The following is a 27,982-nucleotide window of genomic DNA, read 5'->3' on the forward strand; positions in this document are numbered from 1 at the left end:
AGGGACTGTTGATGACTGCTATTTGATGTAGGCACTTGACGGGCGCATGCCACACCGGTATTCCAAACCCTCGTGGCAAAAAATTATGGATGACTGAATGAATACATTGTTTGTGTTCAGAAATTTATTTCCCAGAACGTTATTTTGTGCCAGAAAACTAACCCAGGGACGGAGCTGCCTCCCAAAATTTTACAGTCCTATCTGCCGTGTTCCTGATTCGTCTTTCTTCAGTTTCAAAAACGATTTTAAATCAAGACTCTTCGTAGGAATACAGAAGATGTCTAATGCTAGTGGAGAAAATTCAAGCCTTTTAGACAATTTACGGAAATCAGTGAAGGAACAGGTACGTGCAAATATTTCTCGCTGCTAGCATTGCAAATTTATGTCCCTGAACATTTTTTAAGTCCGCTTGTTTTGGTATTCTTCCTACATGCATACGCATGAATTTCAGCTTTCCATATTCGGAAACTTAAACGGAAGTGAAAGTTCTTCGTCGCGGAAACCTGTTTCGTGAATATTTTCAGTGATAAATTAGTATTTGTCACTTATTTTAGGCTTGTTTTCTCGATTAATTAAGATAAACGGATTTTTCAATTTTAATTTTTTAAATGATGTCTATCGTAATGTTATCTGAATCGAATAAGCTTTAATATTGTGTACAAATTAGGTATTGCATCATCCTAGTATAGTCTTTTTTACCTGGAGGGGATTGGGCAAGAACCTATTGTAGGAATAAAAGGGGCTAGAACCTTATGGGGGAGGGTGAGAAGTCAGACTCCTGAGATGGCTGCAACTAGAAGAAAATATTTATTAGGAAAATTTTACAATGGCATGCCATTTTTTTTTTTTTTTTTAGACCCCGAGGGGGGGGGGGGGGTGGGGGGGAGATACTCCCCATGAAGGCCTACCATATTAGGAGGCTCCGCCAAAAAGGGGTACCTTTTTCAGGCTTGAGGAATATGAAAGGATAGGGATTTCACAAGTTGAAGTATATGAAACGGTAGGGAAATCTGTCATTTGGGGCCTTTAAATGAAAATTTCTTTTTGTGAATTTTCAACTGCAGGGTGACTTGGTAAGGAAGCTTAAATCAGAAAATGTTCCAGCACCTGATATTGAGGTGGCCATTAAAGAGCTGAAAGTCAGGAAGAAAGCTCTTGAGAACAAGGTATCTTATTCCACCCTTTAATTCTCAAAAGATAGCAACATATTAATTTCTCCAGATAGTAATATATGTGCATTGATGTTAGACTTGGGGGTGAGAATAGGAACAAATGTCAACCATCAGATATTGCCTTGGTGTCAGCAAGTTTTCAGACTCAATTGTACTATTGTAAAATCTCTGCATGCCACACCAAGAAGAGTTTATCAAAATAGATATTAATGTTTTTCATTTCTTTGGGCTAAATTGCTGCTACTTACAATGTTAAGCTGAGTTTCGTTTATCTATTTATTATCATTTTATTAGGAGAAAGAACTAGCACCAAAACAAGAGAAATTTGACAGAGCAAAATTAGAGGATTTATTGAAGAGACGATTCTTTTTTGTTCCTTCCTTCGAAATTTATGGAGGTTTGTGTGTACTTGGACAATTTGTATTGTAACAGAAACAACGTGATGTGTTCTTCTAGAAGTTTTAGTTTTGTTGTTTATAGAAAACTGTTGAATAGTTGAATTCAGTTATCATTTGGTTTTGTAGGCGTCGCTGGTCTTTATGACTATGGACCGTCTGGTTGTGCCATGGAGGCCAACATGATCAACATATGGAAATCACACTTTGTTTTGGAAGAACAAATGTTAGAAATCAGAGCTTCACTTCTTACACCTCATCAAGTTCTGAAGTAAGTGTGCAACTGAAGCTATAAAGATTGTCAGGAAAGAACAAGAAACACACACAAAAAACTACAAGGATTAGAATTATAGTTTTAATTATTCTTGTGATAAATTTAATTAAATGTGTCATGTAAAAAATAAAAAAATGAAAATAAATTTAAATAAATATCTTCTAATAATTGACCTCTACCACTGTGTAACAGGGGTTTCATTAATATTATCATCAGGGGGGCAACTGGTTTTTACAGGCAGGTACAACTATCTGAACTGAATGTCTTAATAAGAAAAACTCACCAATAGATGGTTAAACTGGCTGGGCAAAATCATTCTCACAGCTGGTCAATTTGCCCAGTGTCTGGTCTTTAACGAAACCCTGGAAATTATGAAAACAAATCCTGGTTCAAAAACACAACTTACATGATTTTTAAAACCCCAACTGGTAGGAGGTAGACAGTACACTATTTAAGAGCGTGACCAAGGAGCTGAAATCTGGATACAGAGAACAACACCAGCTAGTGGTAAGAATGGGATTTGAACCATGACCTCCAAATTTTGAAACCAGTGCTCTAAACCCCGCCCCAGCTTCCCTGCACACTCAAGGATGTGGTCTAAGAAAAATTACAAGGAGCCCAAAGGTTTCTAACTATGACATCCTGGGTGCCCAGCACTTAAGAGTGTATGAAAAAGTAAGATTTCCAGTCGCCCAAAAGCAAAAGTTAGTTGTGTGTGGCACCCAGGTGCTTCTAGAGCACAACCCCTTTGCCGGAGTGCTTACCTGAATTCCAATGTTATCTGGATTATTCCTCTAGTAGGAAAAAACCTGATCATGATTGAGCAAGCACAATTCTCTTAAAACGTTGCTTATAGGATCCAAGAACTTATTAAGAGTGTTTTGTTACTTGTAGAGCATCTGGTCATGTAGACAGATTTGCTGATTTTATGGTCAAGGATGTCAAGACTGGCGACTGTTACAGAGCTGATCATCTTTTAGAAGGTCATCTATCACTTCAAGTTGAAACCTATTAAATAAAGTTTTGATTTTGGTCAATTTTTAAATTGACTACATGTATCATAATGACTCGCAATATTTAACAATCAAAAATAAGGATAAAGCTAGTTAGGGTATATAATATTCATGGCAGTGTGATTCTTTTGTTGTCAAGTTGCCAAAGAGTGTTTGAATTACATTTTGTAATCATTCCATTGTCTGTTTGTTTAATGAAGGTCACCTTGAAAAGCTATTAGCTGATAAGAAACTGGATGAAGGAAAAAGGAAGGAATTTGAAAGTGTTATTGGGCAGGTAATAACATGAGCTTATTTACTGAGTAGTAAAGGGCCAGATAAGGGAAATTTGAAGCTTGAAGTCATACCATAATGATAATAATATTAAGTAGTTTATCAATACTCTCTGGCAGTATTAGACTGAATTAATGAGCTAGGTTTACAAAAAATAAGTACCATAGAGACTAAGTACAGCAATGTTCAAAGTGACGGGAAGCCAGATATTTTTTTAAGATTGCTTGCTGCATGTTTTTCTCTTGAAAATCAGAGGGAGACTGGGAAGGGGTTCTAAGATGAAAAGAGACTGGGAGGAGACAATGGCAAGAAAAGGGTTTGGTATGCATTTTGCCCTGTTAGTGTCATATTCACCAAAATAAAGGCCTGTCAGACCATAAGAGAAAAGACTGACTGCAACTTGGAAGGTCTAATATTTTCCTGTCTGACACGAGCTAATTAACTCATGAAAAAACTTTGACGTTGACCATTGGTTTTGTTGGAAAAGTTGCAAAAATTTCTTAAAAGTTTTAAGTCAGTGACTGTTCATTGATTTACTTATGATGACTGTGGCCTGTTTATGTTTCTTCAGATTGACAACTATGGAATGACAGAACTTGGCGAACTGCTACAAAAGTACAATGCCAAGTCTCCAGTGACAGGAAATGACTTGACTGACCCTGTGGAGTTCAATTTGATGTTTACAACTTCAATTGGTCCCAGTGGGCTCATTCCTGGGTAAGGGACATCTTGCCTTGTTGCTCAAATAATGTCCTTGGTGTTTGTACAAAAGGTTATCAGTTTAATAAAAGGAAATCATCTTGAATGCTTGAATGGAAAATTTAGTGAAGGAGCCAAAAATGTCTTAAAAAATGTCTTGTTTTTTTTCATACACAGTTACCTTAGACCAGAAACAGCTCAGGGGATCTTTGTTAACTTCAAGCGGCTTTTGGAAGCTAATAACGGAAGGCTACCATTTGCTGCTGCTCAAATTGGACCTGCCTTTAGGAATGAGATCTCACCTCGAGCAGGACTATTAAGAGTAAGGTAAGAGAATGTTACATTTCCCTTCATGTTCATTGCTGCAGTAGCGTAAACTGCTTAGTGCTCTAGTGTCCTGATCAAATAGTCTGGGATCATCGTGTTGTGTTTTTGGGCAAGATGCTTTACCACCTTAATGGGTTTCAACAAATTTTTGCTGTATCAGCCTGCCAGAATGAGCTAGAATTCTAGGAGTAACCTGTGCTGTGCTAACATCCCATCCAGGAGGGGAAGTGCCTACTGTTACCTACAAAGCCAAAATTAAATTAACCCCTTGGGCCCTCAATCAGATCTTTACAGTATATACCAACATTTTAATTAAATTATTGAACTATAGTGGACTTTCTTCTTTTTCTAACTAAAAAAACTGTGCGGATAATTATATTGTTAGCTCAAACACAAAACAACAACTTATGCTGTAGTAAAATTAACTAAAGGTAGTTCACTGGACACATGCTAGATGGACGTGGTGTGTAGATAGACTCACAAAAGACCTTTTTGCACTTGGGCTGTTTGTTGCCCCATTTCAGATGATGCAATGATACTCTTGAGAATTCCTTGCTTTCAAATTTTCTCATAGTTGCATGTGTATAAATGAATAATTTTACATGGATAAAAGAACAATTCCCTAGAGAATATCATGTGGTCGGTAATGGGAAAACAAACCGCCCAAGCTAAAAAGTTATGTTGTGGGCCCTGTTTTTAAAAATACTACTAACGTAACATTTAACGATATTTTGTTGTTGTTTGCATTTAGAGAATTTACTCTTGCTGAAATTGAACACTTTGTTGATCCATGTGACAAAAACCATCCCAAGTTTGAGAATGTGAGTTCTCAAAAAGTCACACTGTATCCATCAGAGAATCAGATTGAAGGGAAACCCACTGTGAATATCAGTTTAGGGGATGCAGTCAATCAGGTCAGTGGTAATTTATCACATGGTTTCTCTCTTGTTGCCAGGGGAACCCTTTCACGCAATTCTTTTTCAATGTCATGCAGGGCACTTGATATGCCACACATATTAATAATGTACTATGCAATTCATTTTTGCTACATGGAAAGGAGTTACGGTAATGTTTGTTGTTTTAAGAACTCTGTTTACACGTACAATACTGTTAATTAATTTGTTACTTTACTTTGCAACTTACAACTGGTGCTAAAAATGCTACCTGCATTTCATTGATCACCAGAAAATTGTTAGTTCCCAGACCATGGGGTACTTTCTTGGCCGAGTGTACCTGTTCCTCTTGAAGGTTGGGGCCGACCCTAGCAAGATTCGCTTCAGACAACACATGTTCAATGAGATGGCGCATTATGCATGTGACTGCTGGGATGCAGAACTCCTCACCTCCTATGTGAGTATATTTTTCCCTACTGGATTTGGGTGAAAAAAGGTTTTGTAACACATGTAAAGAATTGCGTGATTTTCTGCATTTTTGGGGGGCTCCTTTTGATGTTCTGTGAAAAATTAAATTCTTTGCATTATACCAGATTGGGAAAACAAGATTCACTGAGCAAACACTTAGCTATTTGTCAGCTTGAAGTATGCAGTTTTCATTTGAGTGTCAAAAAGCTCCATGCTACACGATTGGCTCAAAAAACTCACACCACTTTGTCAACCAATCAGAAGTAATTCAAAACCAATCGCGACTCGTTCCCACTTGTTTTCCCACACTTTGCATCAGCTACATGTAATTACTTCGAGTTTTGATTGGTTCATTGGATTGTCTGTGTCCTTTGTGATTGGCTAGAGTGATTATGAGGAAGTAAACTCAGGGGTAAATATTGAAGTTTAATTTATCACTAACAAACGTTTTTCTGTTTACTTCAGGGCTGGATAGAGTGTGTAGGATGTGCTGACAGGGCCTGCTATGACCTGTCAGTTCACACGAAAGCGGCCGGTGAAAAGCTTGTTGCTCAAGCTGATCTTGCACAGCCTGTATCCTTTCTTGCTACCAGCAAAAACTCTTCCAAACATGTTTAATTTCATGGCGTAGTTGTGAAGAACACTTTTTTTTGTAAGAATGTCTGCCTTTGGGACTAAGCCTGAAGGTTCTTGGTGGTTATTAATTTTTTTGCCAGTTTTGCCTGACATGTTTGTTAAAATTTTCTTTAAAATGATTTTCAGTTTTTAACTTTTTAGGAGTTTACAAACAATCATTTTGTTAGGTAAAGGACAAACAACAACCGAAGATGTTTTACAATGAACCATGCAGTTTTTAAGACAAGCTCATTGTTTTTGTCCAAATGTCCCCTTACAGTGGCTGGCAACAGTTTCCAGCACTTTCCAAGACAGATTTCGATTTTTTGATTTTTCAATTTTCAAAATTTTAAAGTGGCTCTGGACCTCATCTACATATTTTTATAAACTTTGCCAAAACGTGCAACTTATTCTGTTAATCGTATCTATAACAGAATTCTCGATCGTGATTGGTTCTCCACGCGCCTATTTATCACGCAATCTGCGCGCAATCACGTGGGTGTCTAATTACAGGTATTCAATTTGAATTTTTTGTAATTGGATACCTGTAATTGGTTACCCACGTGATTCGCACATCAATTACGCGCACTTTAATGGCTTCCTTCGCAATGTTTCGCACAGTTTTCAAAACTTATGAAAAGCACTACAGACGTTTTCGTTCAAAATAAATTCTTAAAAGACATTTTAAATTCCAAAATTTTGTTATCGATACGATTAATTAGTAATTGGACCTCGTGTCGTACAATTCAGGGAGTAATCGTGCTCGTAATTTCAAATCGGACTCGCGCGATTACTCCCTGAATTGTACTCCACTCGGTCCAATTAATATTACCAATCAAAATTCGACGATAACAAATTGAGGTCACCAAGCTCGTTTTTGAGTTATTAGCAGTTAAGTTTAAATTAAGGGTGCGTTTAGCAATTCATACTGTTGCTGTGGAAACCTATTGTGTCATAAAAATGATAACGAGTGCAGACTAAATTTTACATTTTACCAGAGAAAACTTGAAAAATAAACTTCCGCTAGGGACAGTCTGCCTGGGATTTGTTGTTAGTTTGTTCTTAAAATCTGCTTAATCTCAGCCTCAACGAGCCACAACGTCGTTATAAAAAAAAAAGGATTCGAACCATCGGATCAAAAACTTCATGCACATTGATTATCTCTGATAGAAGTAAATGTTCCATCCTTGACTGACAATGTTTAGGAAATGATCGACGTGGTTGAGATAGTTCCAGAGAAACCAGCCATAGGGAAAGCATTTAAAAAGGAAGGAAAAATTGTAATGGATTATCTGGCTCAGATGGACAAAGATAGTATCAAGGAATTTGAGGACAAACTCAATGGAAATGGGTGGGTATTAAAAAAACAGATACTAGGTCTGCTTAGAGTGAATGTTGTTGGTTTTTCCAATACCCTCATTTGAGCGGTTTTCATTTGAATGCCGAAAAGTATTTGGTTTTGCATCAACCACGTTACACGATTGGCTTAAAAAACTCACGCCACTTTTTCATCCAATCAAAAGTAAAACCAATCGTGACTCGCTCGCACTCGTTTTCCCGCGCTTTGCGTCAGCTTCATGTAATTACCTCGAGTTTCGATTGGTTCATTGGATTGTCTGTGTCCTTTGTGATTGGCTAGAGTGATTACTTTGGTTTTGGTTTTACGGTTTTACGACACTTCCTGACGGCAGCATTAGAGCGGTTGTAAACTGAGGGTCGAAAAACCAATACCAAACCAATTACTCACCAATTAGACTACTCAGCCAATCTTGAACCGTAGTAAAACCAAAACCAAAACCAAAACCAAAGTAATTGCCTGATTACTTTTGACACTCAATTGAAAACCGCTCTATTAGTAGGAAATTCTTGCATAAGAAAGGAACTCATTTCCTAAAGTAGAGAAATTTCATTGGTTGGGAAAAACTAAAATGTCGGCCGTGACGTCTTGTGAAAACGCACTTGAGCTTATTTAACTCAGTTTTTGTAAGTTTTTTTTGTCAGTTAACCGTCTCAAACTTCGCCAGTTTTAACTGTTCCATGTTGTTGCTAAGAGAACTTAGGACTTGATCCTGACTAACTACTGTTTCTTCATTTCATACTCAGTGAGGTGAGCATAACAGTAGACAACAAAGAATTCAACATTCAAAAGGGCATGATCAGAGAAATCAAGCGATACCAGAAAGAAGTTCACGGTAAGTGAAGAGAATATCTCTGATTTATTTTAAGTCGTTTCATATGTGACCTTCTAATTTAATAATTGGATTATGAGCTCGAGATTTCTATCCCGTGATAGTTGACAAGCACGCAGCTTGAGTCATTTGTCACGCATAGAAATCCAGGGCGAATAATCTAATTGATTAGTTTAAATCTGCTAGTCGTTCAAACTTTATCTTAATCCTCGTCTGACTTCATAGACAAATGCTTCGAAAGCGCCAAGAAGCGGCCGCTGTTTTGATAACAACTGCACACTGCTAGGCTACTCACTATCTACAAAAGAATACATTTCGAGTAGCGTAGCCAATAAGAGAACGGCATTCGTGATAGAACGCTAGTAGATTTATTCTAATATGAATTACATGAAGCCAACTGTCCCTTGTGTTCCTTACAGTTCGTGACGTAGAACCCCACGTGATTGAGCCATCTTTTGGAGTTGGTAGAATTATGTACGCTGTCCTTGAACACAACTTTAAAATCCGAGAAGGAGACGAGCAAAGAACGGTGAGGAACAATGCCTGTTTTATTAATTTGTCTTGTTTGAATTTCCTTGATGAACTTATTACCAGCTGCTTTTCTGCTTTTAATGATCTTTTCCCCTTAATTTCTTATCTCGTTATCTCCTCAACTTTCATCCCATTTCGTAGAGTTTACCAATAGAGTGTTTCCACATGACGTCACGGCAGCCATATTTGGTGGTCCAAAATAATGAAACAGCGGCCATGTTGGTGTACCAAACCAATCCTGTGGGAGTTGAACTCTTTTCTTGTGTAAACACTTTTTTGTTCCAAAAATTTGCATGACTGTTGGCCACGTGGGTGAAAACGCCCTATATTGACCTTGCAGAGTCGTTTTTAGATATAGTTGATGATATTTTTGGTATTTTTTCGTCCACAGTGGCTATCTCTTCCTCCTGCTGTGGCTCCTGTCAAGTGCTCTGTGTTACCGCTAAGCAAAAACAAAGAATTTGATCAATTTGTCAAGAAACTCTGTAAGTGGTTTCCTCTTCCTCTCACTGTATTAGAAGTCTGTAATACTTGTGTTAAGTCATTGTCTCCAGGCGTCAGTTACCTATAAGCCCTGTCGTGATCATACAATTTGCTTTAAAATTCATCGCTGGTGAAACATAACCATTGGCCACTTTGTCGCCAGTTTTATGTTATACGCTGAACACTGAGTCAAGCGTATGCAAAGTTTCAAACGAATCCGACCTTTACTCAGTCACTATAACACGAAGCGACTTCTAGTATTGCTATTCCCCCTGGATGCTAGTCCATCGCAGGTCAAACCCCCCGTACCCCCGCGGCATTTGATTTGTCCCCCTGGGTGGATAGAGCCGCCGTTAAAAACGTTTATTTTTTTAGAACGCAGCATAACCTCGGTCAGGACTAGAACCCAGACTACGGCTCGTAAAGCAATCTTTCCTCCCTCGGTCGTTGGGAAAGAGTGCGCGACAAGCCATAAGAGGCTATGAGGCAGATAAGCTTCTCAAATCATTTCGATTTTTTTGTTCTCTTCCAAAGCCGAGTCACTGACAGAGCTGGATATTTCTCACAAAGTGGATGACTCTAGTGGTTCTATTGGCCGGCGTTATGCGCGTACCGACGAGATTGCCATCCCCTTCGGTATCACCGTGGATTTTGATACTGTCAACAAGGAACCCCACAGCGCCACTCTGAGAGAAAGAAACTCCACTCGCCAAATACGCGCCCAGGTGAGTGTTTAATCGCATACTCATAACTGCCTCGCATTTCATTTTCCCCCACAAGGGACACGTCTGGGATCTACCCTCAAATAATGAAGAGCATTATCTTAGTTGACTTCCATGCATTTTTGTGCTGGACATCGTTTTCCTGTCGTAAAAAGATTCTTTTTTCAACAAGACGTTTTCGTACAATTAAGCGAGTAGGAAAACAGCTAGTCTTCTAGCCATCATAGAGTGCCCCCCCCCCCCCCCCGCATCATTTTGTCAGATTGGTCTAAGGCCGCAGCTAGTAACTGCGCCACTTGCCTCATTCATTTGTTTTTCGTTTTTGTTGTTTTTAGTCATTATAAACGCCCTAAATACCTAGAAAGAGAATTAAACCATGGACATTGCTTCAGTCATAATTTTTCCATGGGCATGGCTTCAATCCTATTTTTCACCGGTTACTAGGTTCGGCTGCGCCTCGCCGATTTCGTAAAGAGAACTGTCTTGTTTTTTAGTCACTCCTGGGATTGACATTCACTTTCCTTTTTTTTAGATCGACGAGCTTCCCGCTATCGTCAGCAGTCTTGTCCGCGGCAAAGTCACGTGGCCAGAAATTGAGGCTAAATATGGTCTGTTCGAAGGACAGGAGACTGGCGCGAAGTAGACTACTCAGGTGGTCTACCAAAACCTGCAAATAAAATGAATTTTAGTCGAGGGAAATATATTCACATCGGACATTCGGCAGGTCCTCGCTCGGAACCCGGAGAGTTGCCGATAGCTACCAAACTTTTTACTTCGGCTTTAATTGTCCACTGGTCTAGTTACCAAGCAACCTCCTGATAACTGCGAGCTCAGCCAGGTATATATCTCTCGACTGACATAGACACAACTGAGCTACGCAATGAGAAAATAAACACTTATGCAATCGAATTGTGATGGAGTGAATAGCCGTTTCTTTATCATATAAACTCTTGGTCTTCGGCCATCGTAGCTTGATTAAAAATATAAAACAAACAGCGGTGATAAACATTTTAAAAACATGCATTTTATGAACTTGACGTTTCGTATGCTAGTCAACATACATTTTCAAAAGTATAACCGTTAAAATTTTTTGGAAAGCTATTTATACTGTATCAATGGGGGGGGGGGGGGGGGGGGGGGGTCTGGAACCTAGACAGAAAACATCTGCAGTAGAAATTTAAGACATTTCAAACAGAAACTGTCTGTAAAGTGACACAATGGAAAAGCTTTCTCAATAAAGTAAAAGCTTTTCACTGCTGATATTGGCATTCAATGCTGGCTGCAACTCCTGAATAAACAAGGTCTCCTTATTATGTTGACTAGCATACGTCAAGCTCATAAAATGCATGTTTTAAGAATCAAGCTTTTACTTTGTCCCCCATTCTACTACCACAAATAATGGGTTATTTATCCCAAAAAAAGTTTGATTGCTCGCTCTTTTCTGTCGACTTTGATAAAGTTGGTCAGGAGTCTTTTGCAGTATTCCTTATACCTTGTCCTTTAGTATACCATTTTGACAGAAAAGGAACCCCTTTCATATACCTATGGTTGACAAAATGTAGCCCTTTCACATGCTTTCATAACTGGCCGAAAGCAGGAAATCGCCAAAACAGGAAATCACCTCGTCATTTTCATGTAGTGCTTTATAAATTAAATGATACAGCCACAAGGAGAGTCTGTTCGAAATATTTTGATTAACGGCTCTTTTAAAAAACTAAATTACAAATTTCCCCTCTTTCATTTACCTCAACTTATGAAATCACTACCTTATTATGTACCTGAACCCTGAAAAGGGTACCCCTTTCGGACGGAGCCCCCCCACCCCCGCCCGTACAGGCCATTATAGGGAGTGCTTCCGCCTCTCCCGGGTCAGCAGCTTGATAATCAGGCCCAGTGGAATCGGAGATGGGAAGGCTTCTACCAGACATCTGCGATAGCCACAACCTACAGTGGAGGAAAGAGTAAGGTCGAGTGTATTGTTGACTATTGACAGTTTGTTGGATCCCGAGGAGAAGGGTGGTTACTCCCAGAAAAATTAGGTGGGGGTGTGCGGCCCGCTTCCCAAAACCCGTACCCTATTTAGGACCAAAATCTGCTATTTTCCCTACAGTTTGTTTTTTTGACCTGACCAAAAATTCGTTACCCTATCTAAGACCTGACCCTTAAATCAATACCCTGTTTTCAGACCTGCCTTAGAATTAAAGTCCTCTAGTTCAGACTGAAGGCATTGTGAAGGGCTTATCGCGTTAGTAATGATGAAAAATTAGCTTCTTCTAACAAACATGCACAATTCAAGACGAGTGCAAAAACCAGATCCTATTTCAGACCAAAATGGCAATAATCGATACCCTATTTCAGGGCATGACCAAACCACAAAAGCCATACCTTTTAGGGCCGCACATACTTATACAACCCATACAACCCTATAGGGAGTTCCCTTCCCCCCGTGGGTTGAATCATCATCGGGGCAAAATTATTGCGTGACGTCCGCGTCGCGAGTCGTACCGTAGTGACCGACCTCGATTTGTAGACTGACAGATAAATTGTGTTATTTACCTCGACACAATAAGTACCGTTATTTACTTTGCGTACGATCGGTTGTCGGTAAAGGGTGCCTTGGTTTAGTTGAAAGCTGTTTTGCAAGAAGCTTACCAGAAGAGCAAGGCACAGGTTGGTAAGTAGTTTTTTCATTTCGATTTATTTTTAGCAGATCTTTGAAACGTCAGTGAGGTGTAGCTAACAACAGACTGTCGAAGCAGGTCAAAGGAAACCAAGCTTAGAGCTCGCTATCAATAGCGGTGTCGAAGATTTATTTATGTTACCTAAAGACTGAGCTCAAGTTATCAGATTGCAAGCAGGGGACACCGGCCGTCCATTATTCTTACTGCAAGCAAAATTCACGCACTCATGTCAACCTCAGGATGTCTAGTACCGGAGCAAAGTTCCAAAATGTTCTGCTTACTAATTTGTGCAAACATCGCTAACTCTTGAAGGGGCCATTTGCCTAGCCAGTGCTTTACTAGGGTTCTTGAACGAAGAAAACGTACTTAACCAAGAAACGCAGACTAATCCACTGATTTGTGACTGACAGATCTAAAATCTTTCGTGTACTGTACACAAAACTGAGTATTTCCTGGGCCAATTATTTCCTATAAACACTCCCATTTAGCAGGCCTGACTGCATGGATGTCTGTCATCCCTGTCGACTTTCAGTGTAGCCACCAACCGCGGTAAGGTTCAGATATGTTTTTAAAATATACTTGCTTCTTTCAATTGATTAAATCCCGGCCTTACGTTTTATTTCCAAAGCCGAGTTGTTTTTGTTTTCTTGCACCAGGGCGTCTTAAACACTCCTATGTTACGGTGGTAGTCTGATAGCCTACGTGTAGCCGTACCCACCCCCCGAGGAAAAACGGGAGGGAGGGAGGGTGGGTACGGCTATACGTAGGCTAGTAGTCTGAGGGTCCATATGCATTTGTTTTGGGACGAGCCGGTCAGTCGTATTTGATTTCACAGTGTTTCTGGTGGTACTGATCCGGGGCGGATATGGAATCACTGTCACTGTTTCACAGGTTTGAGAGTAACGAAATATTGCTTAATGTTTTGGACCACCTTGGCGTCTTTGCAAACTCATCCAAGGAGGTCGCTTCCAGGAGAAAAAATGAATAAAATTGGAGGTCTTTGTGACATCATTCAATCTAGAGTATTATTATGAAATAATTAGACAACTTAATAGCTCTTAGTTATCACTGCAGAGGTCTTCAGAAGAACGTTTCAGACGCTTCAGGCACCTGCACAACTTGGCCTTTTCTCGTGTTTGAAAAGTCTACAACATAAGTAGCAGCGACAATATCTATATAGGTTTTCTGGTCATTCAACGACCCCTAACTTGTAAAAAAAGACCACTTGCACTTGTCAGTTGTCACTTGCAAGGGAACGGTGCCGGGCGCGAAGAGTGCGAGGACAAAACGGGTCATCCCGTTATCTTAAGCCTCCCATGTAGACGCTCTTAGGGCTCGTCACATGCTCCTTTTCCACGAGGAAGCCGTAAGAAGCTCTAAGAGCGTCTACGTTACCCTCGGCTTCGTCGAGGTCTGTCGACTCCGTGGCCAGACGCCGTGCACGTCACAAAACACTAAACCATGACGGTAAGAAAGAGCTAACAGAAGACAGGACGAAACGACAGAAAAATAATATTTGAACAGGACAGCTCGATGACAACAGATGGCGTAACAAGACGGATATGTAACTAAGAAGAGGTCACAAAAAGTGATCGACCTTGAAAAGGACTTGAGAACAGTTGGAAATTTAACGCATGCGTCAAGCCGGAGGGGCACTCCCATGTAAAAAGGGCGGGGGTGCTCGCCGTACCTTTCAGGGTTTAAAAAAGAGGGTTTGGTATCCCCAGGAGCGCATGGTATCCCTTAAGGTGGTCAGCTTCAAAAGGTCCACATCGGGAGCTTTTGAAGTACCTTTTAAGGTATTAAGCCGAAAATAGTCAATGTAAGTTGGTGCGTTGTTTTAGAATTGGAACCTAATTGATGTGGAACAAAATTCAAGCCACGTCCACAAAACAGGATCTTGGTACCTCCTGGGTTTTTTTTTTTTTCAAAATTTCGGACGCGCACCCCCGTCCTTTTTGCATGGAAGTCTCCCCGGGTGTCAAGCTGGGAATAAGGCAAGGTTTTTGAGCGAAAAAGGCAGTTTTGAGTGTTTCTGGGAGTATCACAAAGTTAAATCTTAACACCCGGTACTTGCCGTTTTGAAAACAGTGACAGTGACGGTTGCGTTGCTTGAGTTTACTTTCTTACCTCAGGAGTACACTTCAAAAGATGAACAAAATAATAAAAGATAAACACATTTTCCTTAAGCTCCTTCTTCTCTAACAATTTCCGGCGTAATACAATGAAAAGGACCAGGCCTTGAAATTCTTATATTTAGTTAACACACTAATTGGTTCCTAACCCTAAACGATAAGTCTCGGTGGGGGGGGGGGGGGGGGGGGGAAGCGAGGGAGGACACCCATATAAAAAGGACAGGGTTGCTGGTTGGAAATTTTGAAAAGAACCCTTAAGAGGAGCCAAGATCCTGTTTTATGGGCGTGGCTTGAAAGGTCTTTCGCCCCTAAGAGGTGCGAATTATAAAACAACCGGATTATCTCCTGTCATATTTTTTTTAGCTCAATACCCCAAAAAGGTACTGCATTCGTTTTCGGAGAATCTCTAAACAGACTGCAAAAGCAGCACAGTCATTCCCTTCAAGATTGGTATTGAATTGTTTCTGTGGATCTCTCACTGACTGAGAGAAGTCGTATGACCTTTCGAGTATTTGTAGTCCAGGCCCTTCCCCGCCTAGGCTCGATCACCAGTCGCTGTTCGGGAAAGGTGCAGACTGGGCTCGAGAGAGCGGCGGATATCGAGCCCGCCTTGAGTAGAGATTGAACCTCCGTCAGCTGGCATGGGTTCAGCTGTTGGGAGAGAGCGTTTAGGTTCTGGAATATGGTATATGTAGACTTCAATGTCAGTTGCCAAAGAATGAAACAAAAGCCACATTTGACAAGCTTTTTATACCCTCAAACTACCTCACGTGCTATGTAAAGGTTTTATTTCTTTTGCATGTTACAGAGATGGCTACTCCTAATGAAGACAACGGATCAATTGGGTTCACTTTAAATGAGAAGCCTGATCCGTTTGTTAAAATACAGGAAGAACCTGAGGAGCAAGGACGGGATCGTTGGACCAGGAAAATCGAGTTTTTGTTCGCGTGCATTGGCTTTTGTGTTGGCTATGGAAACATGTGGAGATTTCCATACATGTGCTTTAAAAATGGAGGCGGTATGGCATTAATCAATCAATCCATTCATCCATCCATCCATCCATCTATCCACCCACCCATCCCCTCTCCCACCTACCCACCCACCCATTCATCCATCCATCCATCCAACCAATCAATCAATGAACAAACCAACCAACCGACCAACCAACCAACCAATCAATCAATCAATCAATCAATCAATCAATCAATCAATCAATCAATCAATCAATCCATCAATCAATTGATCGATCAATCAATTGATCGATCAGTCAGCCAGTCGGTGGGTGGGTGGGTGGGTCAGTCAGTCAGTCAGTCAGTCAGTCGGTCAAAATTAATTTTCAATTTGCAAAGCATTCCCTACGTCCTTGGCCCTCTGTAGTTAGAAGAATGGGATTGGCTTAGTTCAGTAAAAACGCCTGAAAAAAAAGGGCTTACTTCTGATACTAACACGTTGACATGCTTGAAACAAGAATAGACCGTGCAAGAGGAAAAAAAAGATGGCGTTTGGTTGGTATTGCCACCATTAACTTCAGTAAAAAATGAAGGAAAAACTAGCTAACAGATTTCAAACCTCCCTACACTACTTCACTGACGTTATATTCTTTCGGTGATTGCCGAAGACGACCAGAAAACCTCTCGTAGTGTTCATATTTTTCCATCTTTTATTCCAGGCGCGTTTCTGATCCCTTACCTCCTTTTCCTGACGTTTGGTGGGGTACCAATCTTCTTTCTAGAGCAATGTGTGGGACAGTTTACACAGTCAGAACCCGTGCATGCGTGGAACAAGCTTTGTCCCTTGCTCAGAGGTGAGGGCGCACGTTATTCTAACCAATACACAAGTCATAGTTCTTCAAACATCTGTTAATTTCCCTCCAATTTCAAAATGATGCACGGCAACCGGAGCTCGAGACAGCTTTAGCATCTTTTCTCACAGAACGTGAAAGAAAGAAAGACCGGGAAAATAACCTCGTAGTTGTTTTTAAAAGTCTGCATACGAGCCAAGTGGCCCATCAGGCTTGAGCTTATCCCGGTTTCTGTAGCATGAAGTGACTAGGAGTATTTCTAATCCCCCATGGATGGGATGCTAGTCCATCGCAGGGTTGAATTCGCCGGTACCCATTTATAAACCTGGGTGGAGAGAAGCACTGTGAGAGTAAAGAACACAGCATCGCGTCTCTGTTTAGGACACCTATGAAGTAAACTTAGCGAAAACGTAGGGATGACTTCTTTTTAATTGTGATCGGAATGAAACTTTACAGAGACGTAACTCTTTTTTACACAGGATTTTCTTCTGTTGATACTTAAAGAACACAGAAACGCAATATTTCGCCTTGCGCTTTACTTAAGTCTCTCACTCAATTTTTCTCTCGTCACTGTTCCAGAAGGGCGTCCAAGATTCGTATCATTTTACGAATGCGAGTGCAATCAAGGATTTACGCTACGAGTTATAGGGGTGGGGGGCGGTGGCCTCATGGTTAGTGCGCTCGACTCCGGATCGAGCGTTCCGGGTTCGAGCCCCGGCCGGGAAAATTGCGTTGTGTTCTTGAGCAAGGCACTTTACTCTCACAGTGCCTCTCTCCATTCAGGTGTATAATTGGGTACCGGCGAATTTAATCGTGGGGGTAACCTTGCGATCCTCCCATCCAGGGGGTAGTAGAAATACTCCCAGTCACTTCATGCTACAGAAAATTTTCGGGAGGCCGTTACTTTCGGAATTCTACGGTAACACCTCTAACATTCCATTCCTAAGTCAGACCTCTATAGCGTCTCTGATTGGCCTATTTTTGTGCGCGACAGTTCAAAACCCGCGCGTCGAGCAATCCCCACTACGCCGAAGGAAGTTGAAAACGCAGCTTTATTTCTCCGGTTAGGCCTTCGATCCACACTAATCCATAACAAAAACGGAGCTTTTTGAAAACGCTCTTCAAACCGGAGGAATTTGAAAACGCTGGCCTTGCGTTTTTGTGTGGACAGAAAACATTTTGGAAACGAAACTTTTCGAAAACGATGAGGTTACAACATTCATGTGATTTCCCTGCCCGAGTTTTACACAAACACAAATCCAATATGTATGGGTTATTGACCAAGTGTGAGGTCAAGATGGCTGGATATTGGCCAAGTTCTCCGTCTCGGTCCATAAACTCGCAAGAAGAGAACGAGGCCAATATCCAGCCATCTTGACCGAACAAGCTTGGTCAATAAAGGATTTATTATATGGCTTTCGGGGAAATTTTTCTTGCGGGACACGGCGGGTAGTCCCGAGCGGGCAAGATAGCCCCATCTTGCCCGCTCGGGTAGCCAATCAAAGCGCAGGATTTGATTCATCTTGCCCGCTCGCGGAGCTTGCCATATAATAAGGCCGGTGACTGTTGCGTTTCTAAATTCTAAGAAAACACAACAGCTTTTTCATTGTGGTTGTACTGTAAAACACATTCACATTCATTAATCATATCCGAGAGTTTAGCCATACTGACAGTTTATCTGTGAGAGTCATGAGAGACTTTTTCGGTCTTTTGATTTTACAAGAATCTGAAAGTGACTGCAGATCGTATTTAGCATGGTTCTAATGTGAGACACATTCAAATTCACTAATCATTTCCGACAGTTTGTCTATGAGAGCTTTCTTTTTGTCTCTTGACTTAACAGGGATCTCAAAGTGGCCGCAGATGATCTTGAGCACGGCTACACTGAATTCTTGGAGCGTATTGCTGTGGTAACGTTCGCACAGGTCAAATTTGTCGTAGCAGATGGGGTGCGAGACGTTGAGTTGCGTGTTTACCTTTTCTATTAGATCTTGACGGTTAGCGTCCTCCTGCAGGCATTCGGCATCTTCCTCTTGGTCCGGTGATATCCCGACCATACCCTGATCTTTGCGCCGCGTTGCTGCTAGTCGTGAGAAAAAGCTCTGGACTTGGGTTTTCGTCATCCACCCTGTTCTAGTGAACAGACGTTCATTACATTCATTTTTGGCGTTTCGCATGTCTACTGCAACTTGGGCAGGATCGGCTTTGCGCCCACTTCTTTTCCTAAGTGAAAACCGTGCCGTCAGATATTCTTTAACCTTCTGTGAAAATCTTACGTTGCTTCTTGGCTTGCTCAGGGCCCATCCTGTTTGTAGAGGCGGAGCATCAGCAATGTCCTCTAGAAGTGTTCTTGAATCCTTGGAATCTGAAGAACAGCTTTTAATATCAGCAGTGTCGACCTATGAGAATTTGAGGGCCCACTCTCTTCTGATCACATCATACTGGCTTACTCTGCTGACAGTATGCTTGCCGACGTCAAGGTGCAGCTCTAGTTGCCCAAACGTTTCGAAAGCCTCAATACATCCAGGAACGGAACATTCGAAGAGTGGCACCGGACTCTCAATTTTCTCGCTAACTTCTAAACGGCGCTTAACTTCTCGCTTCTCGGAGGGAACATAAAACCCATGTGATTCGGCGGTCTGGAGTAATGTTGGACCCTGGTGCTTGATATAGAAACCGTCGTATGGAAGGAACTTCCCTTTACCAATATCATAACATTTCCAAACCCTCAGGCCAGAATCTTCATACTGGAAGTTGTGGAGACTACTGAACTGCTCTATTTTGTTGACTGAAAGTGACTTCTCTGATTCTTTGACTGCGCTGACTGCAGCGGTTGTTCCCTTCACTGGGTGTTCTGTTAAGGCGTTTCTCATGTCCACAGCAGTTAGAAGATCGTGGCCTTCGTTGCAGTAGGTGCGAATCGAGGACTTCATTGGACATAGTATACGATCACAAATATCCTTGCCAGATTGCGGCTCTGAATAATGATAATTTTGGATTGTAGCGCCAACTCTCTTTGCAACATCTCTCACAGCGAGTATCAGGGAGCTATTTTGATAACAACCAGCTTCATTCGACCTTAGATAGACTCTCTGCAGCTCAGGATTCTTAACTTTCAGCAGCTTGAAAAGCTCTTCAAGGATTGACGTGACTGCGTACCAGTCCTGAGTACACTGGTCAAACAATTGCTCGTAAGAGATAACTTCAGTTGTGCCAGAGTGGCTGCTAGAAATTACGCTGCTGATATGCCAACTGAGACCTCTTTTTCCGTACCAGTCACTTTGTTTCTCTCTATAGCGAAGCTGCAGGAACGTCATGGCCCAATCCATGACGAGAAGACAGCAGCTCTGGTCAAGCTTTGCAAGGATATCTTGCTTCGCGTGTTCCTGATTCACGGATCTCATTATGTGAGCTTTCCACTGGACGATGGCTTCCGAAGATTTGTCAATGTCGTACAAAAAGTCATCTTGTTGCTCCTGGCTGTAAAAACTCAGATTTTTGCCATCCTTGACAATTTGGTGCATCTTCTGCAAACACAAAGTAATGTCGTCACATTGAGGGCAGCGAAGAGTATGTTGGTGTGTACAATGTTCCTGGAAATCTGGATCCTTCGGATCGCTGAGACCCAACTTACGGCAGTGGTCGGGGCATTGACTTTCATCATCTTGGCAGTGATTTTGGTATTCCGTTTTGAAGTACCTCTTACCGTCGCTAAGCGATCTTCTCAATTCATCGGCTACGTCCTTCTTCAGGTCTATTTGATTAAGCTCATCTACTATTCGGTCGAGTCGCTCGAATCCCGCTGAACCATCGGCTGCTATGTTGTCCAAGCCACTAAGTGACTTCTGCTGAGAGGCTTCCCTTACCTCAAGAACTCGAAATAGAGTTGCACGGCTTAGTGGTTCGAACTGCTCTTCTTCACAAAACTGGGGGTACTGCTTGACCATTGTTACCCTCGTCACCTTCCGAATAATGTTGGGCATCGTGATCTTTTCGCCGCTATTAAGCCTTAGTTTCCTCGTACCGAACGCCACATCTTGATAGAAGTATGGGCGATTCACAAAGTCTAAGAAATGGTCAAGTTTCGCCGGGGGTAGACAAACTCGATAAGAAGGCGACGTTTCTACTAAGGAACCTGGTCCACAATCTCGCGCATGAGCTCTAGCACATCTGATTTGTCACTCGGTTAACTTAGCGTATGGCTCATGGATCCTCTGAAGGGTCTTCACTGGATATCGATATGCATACACGCTCAGAATCTGGTTCTTCACGTTCTTAGTGCTAGCGTTACTGTAGGCCTCCATTAGCTGTACAAGGTCACTGAAGTGTGCGTCTTTTTCTGGTGTGACACAGGACTGAAACAGCTCTGGTCCGGCCTTCGGAGCTATGACGTCACATACCAGATTGTAGGCTTCCGTAGCCTTGTCAATACAGACCTCCTTCTCTTGTTCACTCGCCTTGTCCCATGACGTTTTGAGCTGAAACATTGAGGGACTGACCCTACCAGCATTAGTTGCCACTTGGTGAAGACTTTCCATTGCATCACTAAATGCTGCAATTGCCACCTTAGCCCCACTTCTAGCTTCGTCTTCTTCTTCGGAGCTCTGACTGTCCTGTTCAGACTCGCACCCTGGAGCCCAATCAGCAGTGTAGGCGGCAGATTTCGGATGAGCTGGTGTTACGTTATGGGTTGACATAACAGTTGCGAGTTTTAGAGCTGCAATACGTTTGGCGAGTCTAGGAGTAACAAAAGGAAAAATATAACCCCGCCGTACATTGATCTTGATTAGTTTACTCGAAGTAAAAGCAATTTGGATACAGTACAACTATGCCTATTGGGTGTAATGTGGGGCGTGGTATCATCTCGTTCTACTTCAGCAATGTTGCGCGCAGTAATTTCAACGTTAGCCTACTATCGGCGACATTGCGTACAATGACGTGGCATAACTGTCCGTCATTTTCTGCACTCTGAACATCCAATAACCAACTAACACACGACGATTTGCTTTCGTCTTTTGTGTTCTGAGAACAAATGCGCTTAGCGCTAAACAGTAGCCTGTGTAGCAGCCGTTTCCTTTCCTTTTCCGGACGGAGAGATCGAACGCACTCGCTCGCAGTTTCGTTCTCTTCACGTGCTTTTTTGGAAACGCCTGCTACGCAGGCTACTGAACAGTTGAGGCTTATTCTAATGTTGATGTCACCATTTTGGTCATGTTATACAAATATGGCTTCTAACTGGCTCGGTGAGTCAGTGCTGATTGTGCAGAAATTGCAGCTTGTAGCCATCTCTAAAGAAAAAAGATGTTTCGTGTTACATTGTATGCCATTTCGCTGCGTATGTCCTTCATTCTTTTTGAGTCAAAACAAAACTTTATTGAAAGTGCTGACCAGCTGAACACTAGTTTCGCCATTGGTAAACGCCCAATTAGTGTCCCAATGTATACACAGTCATTGTGCAAAATAGAGAATATATTATATTATTTGTAAACAACATTATTCTCGTATCATCATTAACGAACATTCACATGAGTATTTTGTTTTTGTTTTTTTTTCTAGGTAGAGACGGGTTAATAGACTTCCGACTTCGATTTGTCTTTATTTTTTTCTGACAGCTACTTCCCTGTATAACGTGGACAGCCATTATTAATAAAGAGCAAATACAAAATAACCCATAATCACCTGGAAGGCTCATCTTCCTGTTCGGTATTGCTCTGGACCTGTTGCCCTTGCAACCACGCCTTGTTTTCCTCCAACTTGATATGGTAAAGCTTAGAGCAAGATACACCAATCACTGAAAAGCATAGTCAATAGGAAATAACATTCTTAGCTTGGAAACTAATGCGAATTGAAACTGAGTAGCACAAAACGGGTACCTTGTGGTGTCGACCAGGCCCAGTCAGTGCAAAATCTACAGAGTGTACACTAAAAATGTGAGTAATTTTCTCTTCATTTTTTACCTTCTTTTTTCTTTGCAAGTAGCTAATCCCTACCGCAATATGGACAACTCTTAATAAAAAATACGCTTGAACATTTTTGCCTGTTTCAATCTGTAATAAGCTCCGAAGCCGGTTAAGTTTATCAAGCTTTAATCAAGGAGTGAATCCAAGATGGCTGACTCACATGGTTAACAACTAAGATATACAGGCATCATGGGAAATTAATCAGCCTCGCAAGGCATGATGGCTAACACGCTTTTCTCTTTATAATAGAACATCAAATATATTATTATTATTTTTTTTTTTTTTGACAAAACAGACAACCACTAGACATAATAATAATAATAAAACTAATCAATCAAGTCCCTATTCAGAGAGTTTGTTTGTCTCTTTAGTACTTGTCCCAATAATCATATAAGGTCCAAAGCCCTGTTTGTAGGGTTGGTCGTCCATCCCGTCCTCCGAAAGGACGTCTACAGCAATGGGTAGTGTTCACCTGCAAGAAATAAAAGGCAGGTCGGTTCAAGAGTTAGTCTGAGTAACGAGCTGGACGTCGAGTTACTCGGCCACTCCGGGTGACAGTTTGTCCAACAGGTGAACTGGATGCTGCAGGACGGGAGGGTGCCACTGGTGAGGATAGTGTGGGTGGCTGGATTGTGGCACAAGGCGGCAAGGGGGACACAGGAAGTGGGGTTTCAGGTGCTGGAGATGATTCAGATGAAGGTACTGTGGGTGCAGTTGCTTGCACTGGTGATGAATCTGCTGTTGGTCTGGACTGCAAATGGAGTCGTAGCACACCAGCACGTGATGAATATGGTCGCAGCTTATCTGGGAGGGTTGGTACAGGCCTGGGCTGAGGTGGTGTTAGACTGCTTTGAGAGGGGGCAAGCTGTACCTGAGCCCGATTTCGTCTAATTTGTGAGGTGCCAATCTGTATTAGGTAGGATCGTGGACCAGGAGGACTCACTATCTGTCCAGGAATCCAAGCCTTAGCTGAGGAGGATGGTGGTGGCTTGGCGTAGACATAGCTTCCAGGAGGTAGCTTGGGAAGTGGTGGTCCAACACGCTTGTCGTATGCTTTCTTTTGCTGTGATTTGCGGTGGAGGTGCTCAAGCACCACGGTGTCGCGTGGGGAGGTGCGAGGTTCTAAGGTGGCGGCAGACTGTGGTAGATCCGTGCGAAGGGTGCGGCCAAACAAACGTTGAGCTGGGGAGAAGGTGTGTCCAGCAGGTGGAGTGTTGCGAACAGAGAGTAACGCTAGGTCCACATCTTCCGCAGTGAGAAGAATGTGTTTGGCAGACTTCACTGATGCTTCAGCTCTGCCATTAGACTGAGACCAATAAGGTGAGGAGGTAATGTGATGAAATTTATATTTCTCTGCAAATGTTTTGAATGCCTCAGATGTGAATTGAGCTCCGTTGTCTGTGATGAGGGTATGGGGAACGCCGTGATGTCCAAAGTGTTGTTTGGTTGCTTGTATGACCGCTGAGGCCTGGATGGAGGGAAGCCGATCAAGTTCGTAATAGTCACTGTAATGGTCCACAGTGACCAAATAGGCGGACCCATTGAGAGCAAACAGATCTTGAGAAACCAGTTGCCAGGGTAGCGTGGACACTGGGTAAGGCTTTAGTGGTTCTCGAGGATGTTGCTGGGCATGCTGTGCACAAGTGGTGCAGTTTGTGCACATGTCTGTGATTTGGCTGTTGAGGCCCGGCCAGAACACACAGCTACGAGCATGTCTAAGAGTAAACTCAGTACCGCGATGAGCTGCATGCAGCTTGTAGAGGATGCTTGGTCGAAGCGAAGAAGGTATGACAACACGGTCTTGTTTATATAGGAGTCCTTCGTGCGTGGTAAGTTCATGACGGACCGACCAATATGGATGTACGAGGACAGGAACTGCGGCTTTGTCATTTGGCCATCCTGTTTCAATGAGAGTACGCAGAGCTTTCTGTTCAGGATCTGTGTTTGCTTCAGTTCGGATTTCCGGGACAGTGGCATCCTGGAAACCAGAGAGTTCTGGGTTGTTCCCTTCAAACTCCACACGGTACACCAATTCATCATGGACTCCCTTGTGTGTTGTCTCTGGCAGAGGTGCACGAGAAAGAGTGTCCGCAATAAGGAGTGAGGATCCTTTGCGAGACTCCACCTGGAATAAGTAGCGCTGGAGTGTGAGCATCATGCTCTGCAGGCGGCGCGGGGCAGAGGCCAAAGGGCGTTTGAAAATGGTTTCCAGTGGTTTGTGATCACTGTGGACAGTAATCCCAGATTTTCCGAAGAGTAGCTGGTCAAACTTCTGAAAGGCATGCACAATGGCAAGTGTTTCTTTCTCAATTTGCGCATAGCGCTGTTCGGTTGGGCTGAGGGAGCTGGAACTGTAGGCAACAGGTTGCCAATGGACGTCAGGTGATTTGTTGGGATGGTTGACAGGCTGAAGTAGGGCCGCACCAAGACCATATTCAGATGCATCAACTTGCAGTACCACTGGGGCATTTACATCAAAGTATCGAAGGCAGGGAGCTTTGGATACAAACTCCTTGGCTTTTGTGAATGCTTCGGTATGTTGATCAGCCCACAGGAACTCTTGGTCAGCATGTGTAAGGTCACGGAGAGGGCGAACCACTTCACTGAGATTGGGACAAAATTTGGACAGGTAAGTAATGGTGCCCAAGAAACGTCGAGTGGCCGCCTTGTCCTGAGGTTGAGGCATATTCAAAACAGCATTGGTAATTTCGATGCTCGGTTTGAGCCCCTCTGGGCTGAGGACATGTCCCATAAATGGTGCAGTATATGTTTTGAATTTAATCTTGTCAGGATTTAGTTTAAGATTGTGCTGAGAGAGTCGTTTCAAGAGCTCAAATACCGTGTTGTCATGATCAACATGTGCATCGGCCAGGGATTCGCCACGGCCAACCACAATAATGTCATCAGCAATATTGACGACACCTTCCATGCCACAAAGAATATCATGAAGACGACGCTGGAACTCTTCAGGAGCAGAGCTGATATTAAAAGGGAGTCGAGTCCAGCGGTACCTTCCCCATGGAGTGTGCATAGTGGTCAGAAAGGAAGACTCATCAGTTAATCTGATTGTTTGGAATGCATCCTTGATGTCAAATGTGGAGAAAATCTTGGCCCGGTGGAAGCGGTGGATGTTTTCCTCTAGAGTAGGAATGGGGTACACTGGCCTGATGATGGCTTTGTTGATTGTTTGCGATGGGTCTAGGCTAATACGAACTTTCGCAGGTTTTGTGTCAGAGGCAGGGCGCTCACGAACCACCATATTTGAGATCCAGGGTGTGGGTTTGTTGACCCGAATCAACGGTCCCGTGTTAACAAGTTTGTCTAAGGCCTCTTTGATGGTGGGAAGTTTAGGGGCAGCATAACGGTGGGGAGCGGCTTGTATAGGTCGGATATCAGGGTTGAGAGTTAAGGAGAAGGGCTCATCCAGTTCACCTAGTCCCTCGAATAAGTTAGCATAAGCAGACTTTATGTAATCAAATGTTAACTCACCAGGTGGTGGCGGAGGCAGCACTGGGGTAGTGAGCAGTGTATTTGCAGTGTCCACATCATACTTGAGAATTCCCATGCGTGTGCTGTCAGCAAGGCCTAGTAGTGGGGCATAGTACTGCTGAGAAGTAATGACTTGAGCCACTATGTCATAAGACATGCCACGACGAGTGCAGTGAAGTGTGACTTGGCCTCTGGTTGGGATGATGGATTTTGAATAATCCAGTAGTCGAACCACTGAGGGTTTAATTTGGATAGGTGGCAGCTGATTAAGGTCATTGACATGAATTGTATTGCACGAACAACCAGAGTCAACTTGAAATCTGAAGTGCTTTGATGGAGGTGATGATGATGTGGGACCGATGTTGAGGTCAACATAGATTCCTTTGGCTGCAGATTGCACCTGATAAACCTCATGAGTGGCAATGTAGTCGGCTTGCGGGTCAGCTTCTGCATCTGCAGCTGACTCTGATACAACATGTATGGACGTGGCCCGGCACACTTGTTTCCAGTGACCCCGTTTTCCACAGCCATGGCAAGTGTCATTGGAGGCAGGACAGTCACGGCGGTTGGCATGTGGTGCACGCCCACACCACAGGCAGGTCGAAGCACTGGAAGGGCCAGGAGGTCGGTCCTTTACACGTCGATTCGGATGGTGAGGAGTCTTGGATTTGTCCACTGCTGGGGTAACCTTATGTGCTGCTTCCTCGAGGTGGTGTTTTGTTATGGCAGATTCAGTTTTCAGTCCAACCTCAAAGTCACGCGCTTTGGAAATTACCTGAGCGAAGGTCAGTGTTGATAAGTTTTCTCTGGCAATGATATCGCTTCGGAAGGGCTTAAAAGTATCATTGAGGCCAATAACAAAAATGTCCCTTTGTAAACGATCGTCCACTGCTGTGGGAAAATTACATTTCTGATATTCCAACCTGACCAGTGTGTGCCAATCTTGTATTGACATACCAGGTTCTTGTTTCAGAATACGTAGAAAATTGTGAGTACTTTGAATGATAGGCTCGTCTCCAAGGTAGTGCTGTGAAAGCTGCGCGAGCCATCTAGCTGGATGTTGTTTGTCATCATCAGGAATTTGAGCGTCGATTGTGGTTGTGAGCACGTCCCATTCGGCCGGAGGAAAGGCTCGGCGAAGAGCGGCCATAACTTTCGGCCTTTTTGTTGCGATCCAGTAGTCGTTGCTGTCGACTGCTTTGGCGGGGTCTACATAGTCCTCCATTATGCAAAAATCTCGAAAGTTAGCCAAGAAAAACTTGAACGCTCGGCGGCGATCGTCAGAGTTAGCGTCGAAGATTGGTCGATCTTTTCCCATGGCGGCGAGCGGAGCGAGAAAGAAAACGGTCACAGACTACAGAGGCAAGAGGCCTTCAGGCGATTGCGGGTTCCGAAACTTCTGACACCATGGGAAATTAATCAGCCTCGCAAGGCATGATGGCTAACAAATCACCGGCATGATTACGGTGTTTGTTTCAGCTTGAGACGGTTGTAAATACTCAAAGAACTGTAAAAAATTTTAATAACAACTTAAAAAAATAAAAAAGCGAAAGTTCTTTTTTTCCATCGGAAACCAAATGCAGTGTACTTTTGAATGATTATTTTCAGTCCTAAAAGCATTTTCGTGTCTCTTTAGTTTTAGCGCGTAAAAGACTGTGCAAACATAACAAATTTGCATACGCGAAAATTGACCAGCCACTTCTCTCAAACATGGAATTTTAGCTTCAACCTTCATTTTCATGTTTTCTTTGTACAAAAAAATGTTTTTGAACCATTTTCATTCATCACTTCTAGTTAGGAGCGCACTATACGTATATATTTACTGCAATTTTAATAATTCGTCCGTGCTTATCTAACACTTC

The 27,982-nt window shown here is 42.6% G+C and overlaps 2 protein-coding genes and 1 pseudogene across 3 annotated transcripts in view; 2 read left to right on the forward strand and 1 right to left on the reverse strand.

Annotated features, from left to right (window-relative positions):
- Positions 1 to 33: 33 nt before the first annotated feature.
- On the forward strand, positions 34 to 10,963 carry LOC110041267 (glycine--tRNA ligase-like). Its single transcript, XM_020746554.2, has 17 exons — positions 34 to 343; positions 1,065 to 1,166; positions 1,467 to 1,569; positions 1,697 to 1,838; positions 2,736 to 2,824; positions 3,055 to 3,131; positions 3,699 to 3,844; positions 4,004 to 4,153; positions 4,905 to 5,067; positions 5,339 to 5,503; positions 5,980 to 6,087; positions 7,335 to 7,480; positions 8,233 to 8,321; positions 8,738 to 8,847; positions 9,241 to 9,334; positions 9,867 to 10,057; positions 10,587 to 10,963. Exons 1-17 carry the CDS (start codon positions 98 to 100, stop codon positions 10,695 to 10,697), a joined length of 2,232 nt encoding a protein of 743 aa, XP_020602213.2. The 5' UTR covers positions 34 to 97; the 3' UTR covers positions 10,698 to 10,963.
- A 1,637-nt stretch (positions 10,964 to 12,600) lies between these two features.
- Positions 12,601 to 27,982, forward strand: part of LOC110067691 (sodium- and chloride-dependent GABA transporter 1-like) — a 55,044-nt pseudogene continuing 39,662 nt past the window's right edge. Inside the window, exons 1-3 of the transcript XR_016206193.1 lie at positions 12,601 to 13,284; positions 15,679 to 15,888; positions 16,540 to 16,674. The product of XR_016206193.1 is annotated as a sodium- and chloride-dependent GABA transporter 1-like (transcript). The remainder of the gene's footprint in view (positions 13,285 to 15,678; positions 15,889 to 16,539; positions 16,675 to 27,982) is intronic.
- LOC149115848 (uncharacterized) lies at positions 23,137 to 27,679 on the reverse strand. The gene has a single exon (XM_089283913.1). It carries the CDS (start codon positions 27,436 to 27,438, stop codon positions 23,137 to 23,139), a length of 4,302 nt encoding a protein of 1,433 aa, XP_089140039.1. The 5' UTR covers positions 27,439 to 27,679.

Source organism: Orbicella faveolata, unplaced genomic scaffold, assembly GCF_042242905.1.
Source record: "Orbicella faveolata isolate gen_17 unplaced genomic scaffold, um_ofav_v1 contig_13, whole genome shotgun sequence".
In the NCBI taxonomy this organism is placed as follows: Eukaryota; Metazoa; Cnidaria; class Anthozoa; order Scleractinia; family Merulinidae; genus Orbicella; species Orbicella faveolata.

What these genes read in the sequence shown, in the direction of transcription:
- LOC110041267 (XM_020746554.2), top strand. Translation starts at nt 98, where the DNA reads ATGAATACATTGTTTGTGTTCAGAAATTTATTTCCCAGAACGTTATTT. An exon ending in ACACCTCATCAAGTTCTGAA is followed by an intron (nt 1,839 to 2,735) that starts GTAAGTGTGCAA and finishes TGTTACTTGTAG; the next exon opens with AGCATCTGGTCATGTAGACA. An exon ending in TAGGGGATGCAGTCAATCAG is followed by an intron (nt 5,068 to 5,338) that starts GTCAGTGGTAAT and finishes ATTGATCACCAG; the next exon opens with AAAATTGTTAGTTCCCAGAC.
- LOC149115848 (XM_089283913.1), bottom strand. Translation starts at nt 27,438, where the DNA reads ATGGGAAAAGATCGACCAATCTTCGACGCTAACTCTGACGATCGCCGC.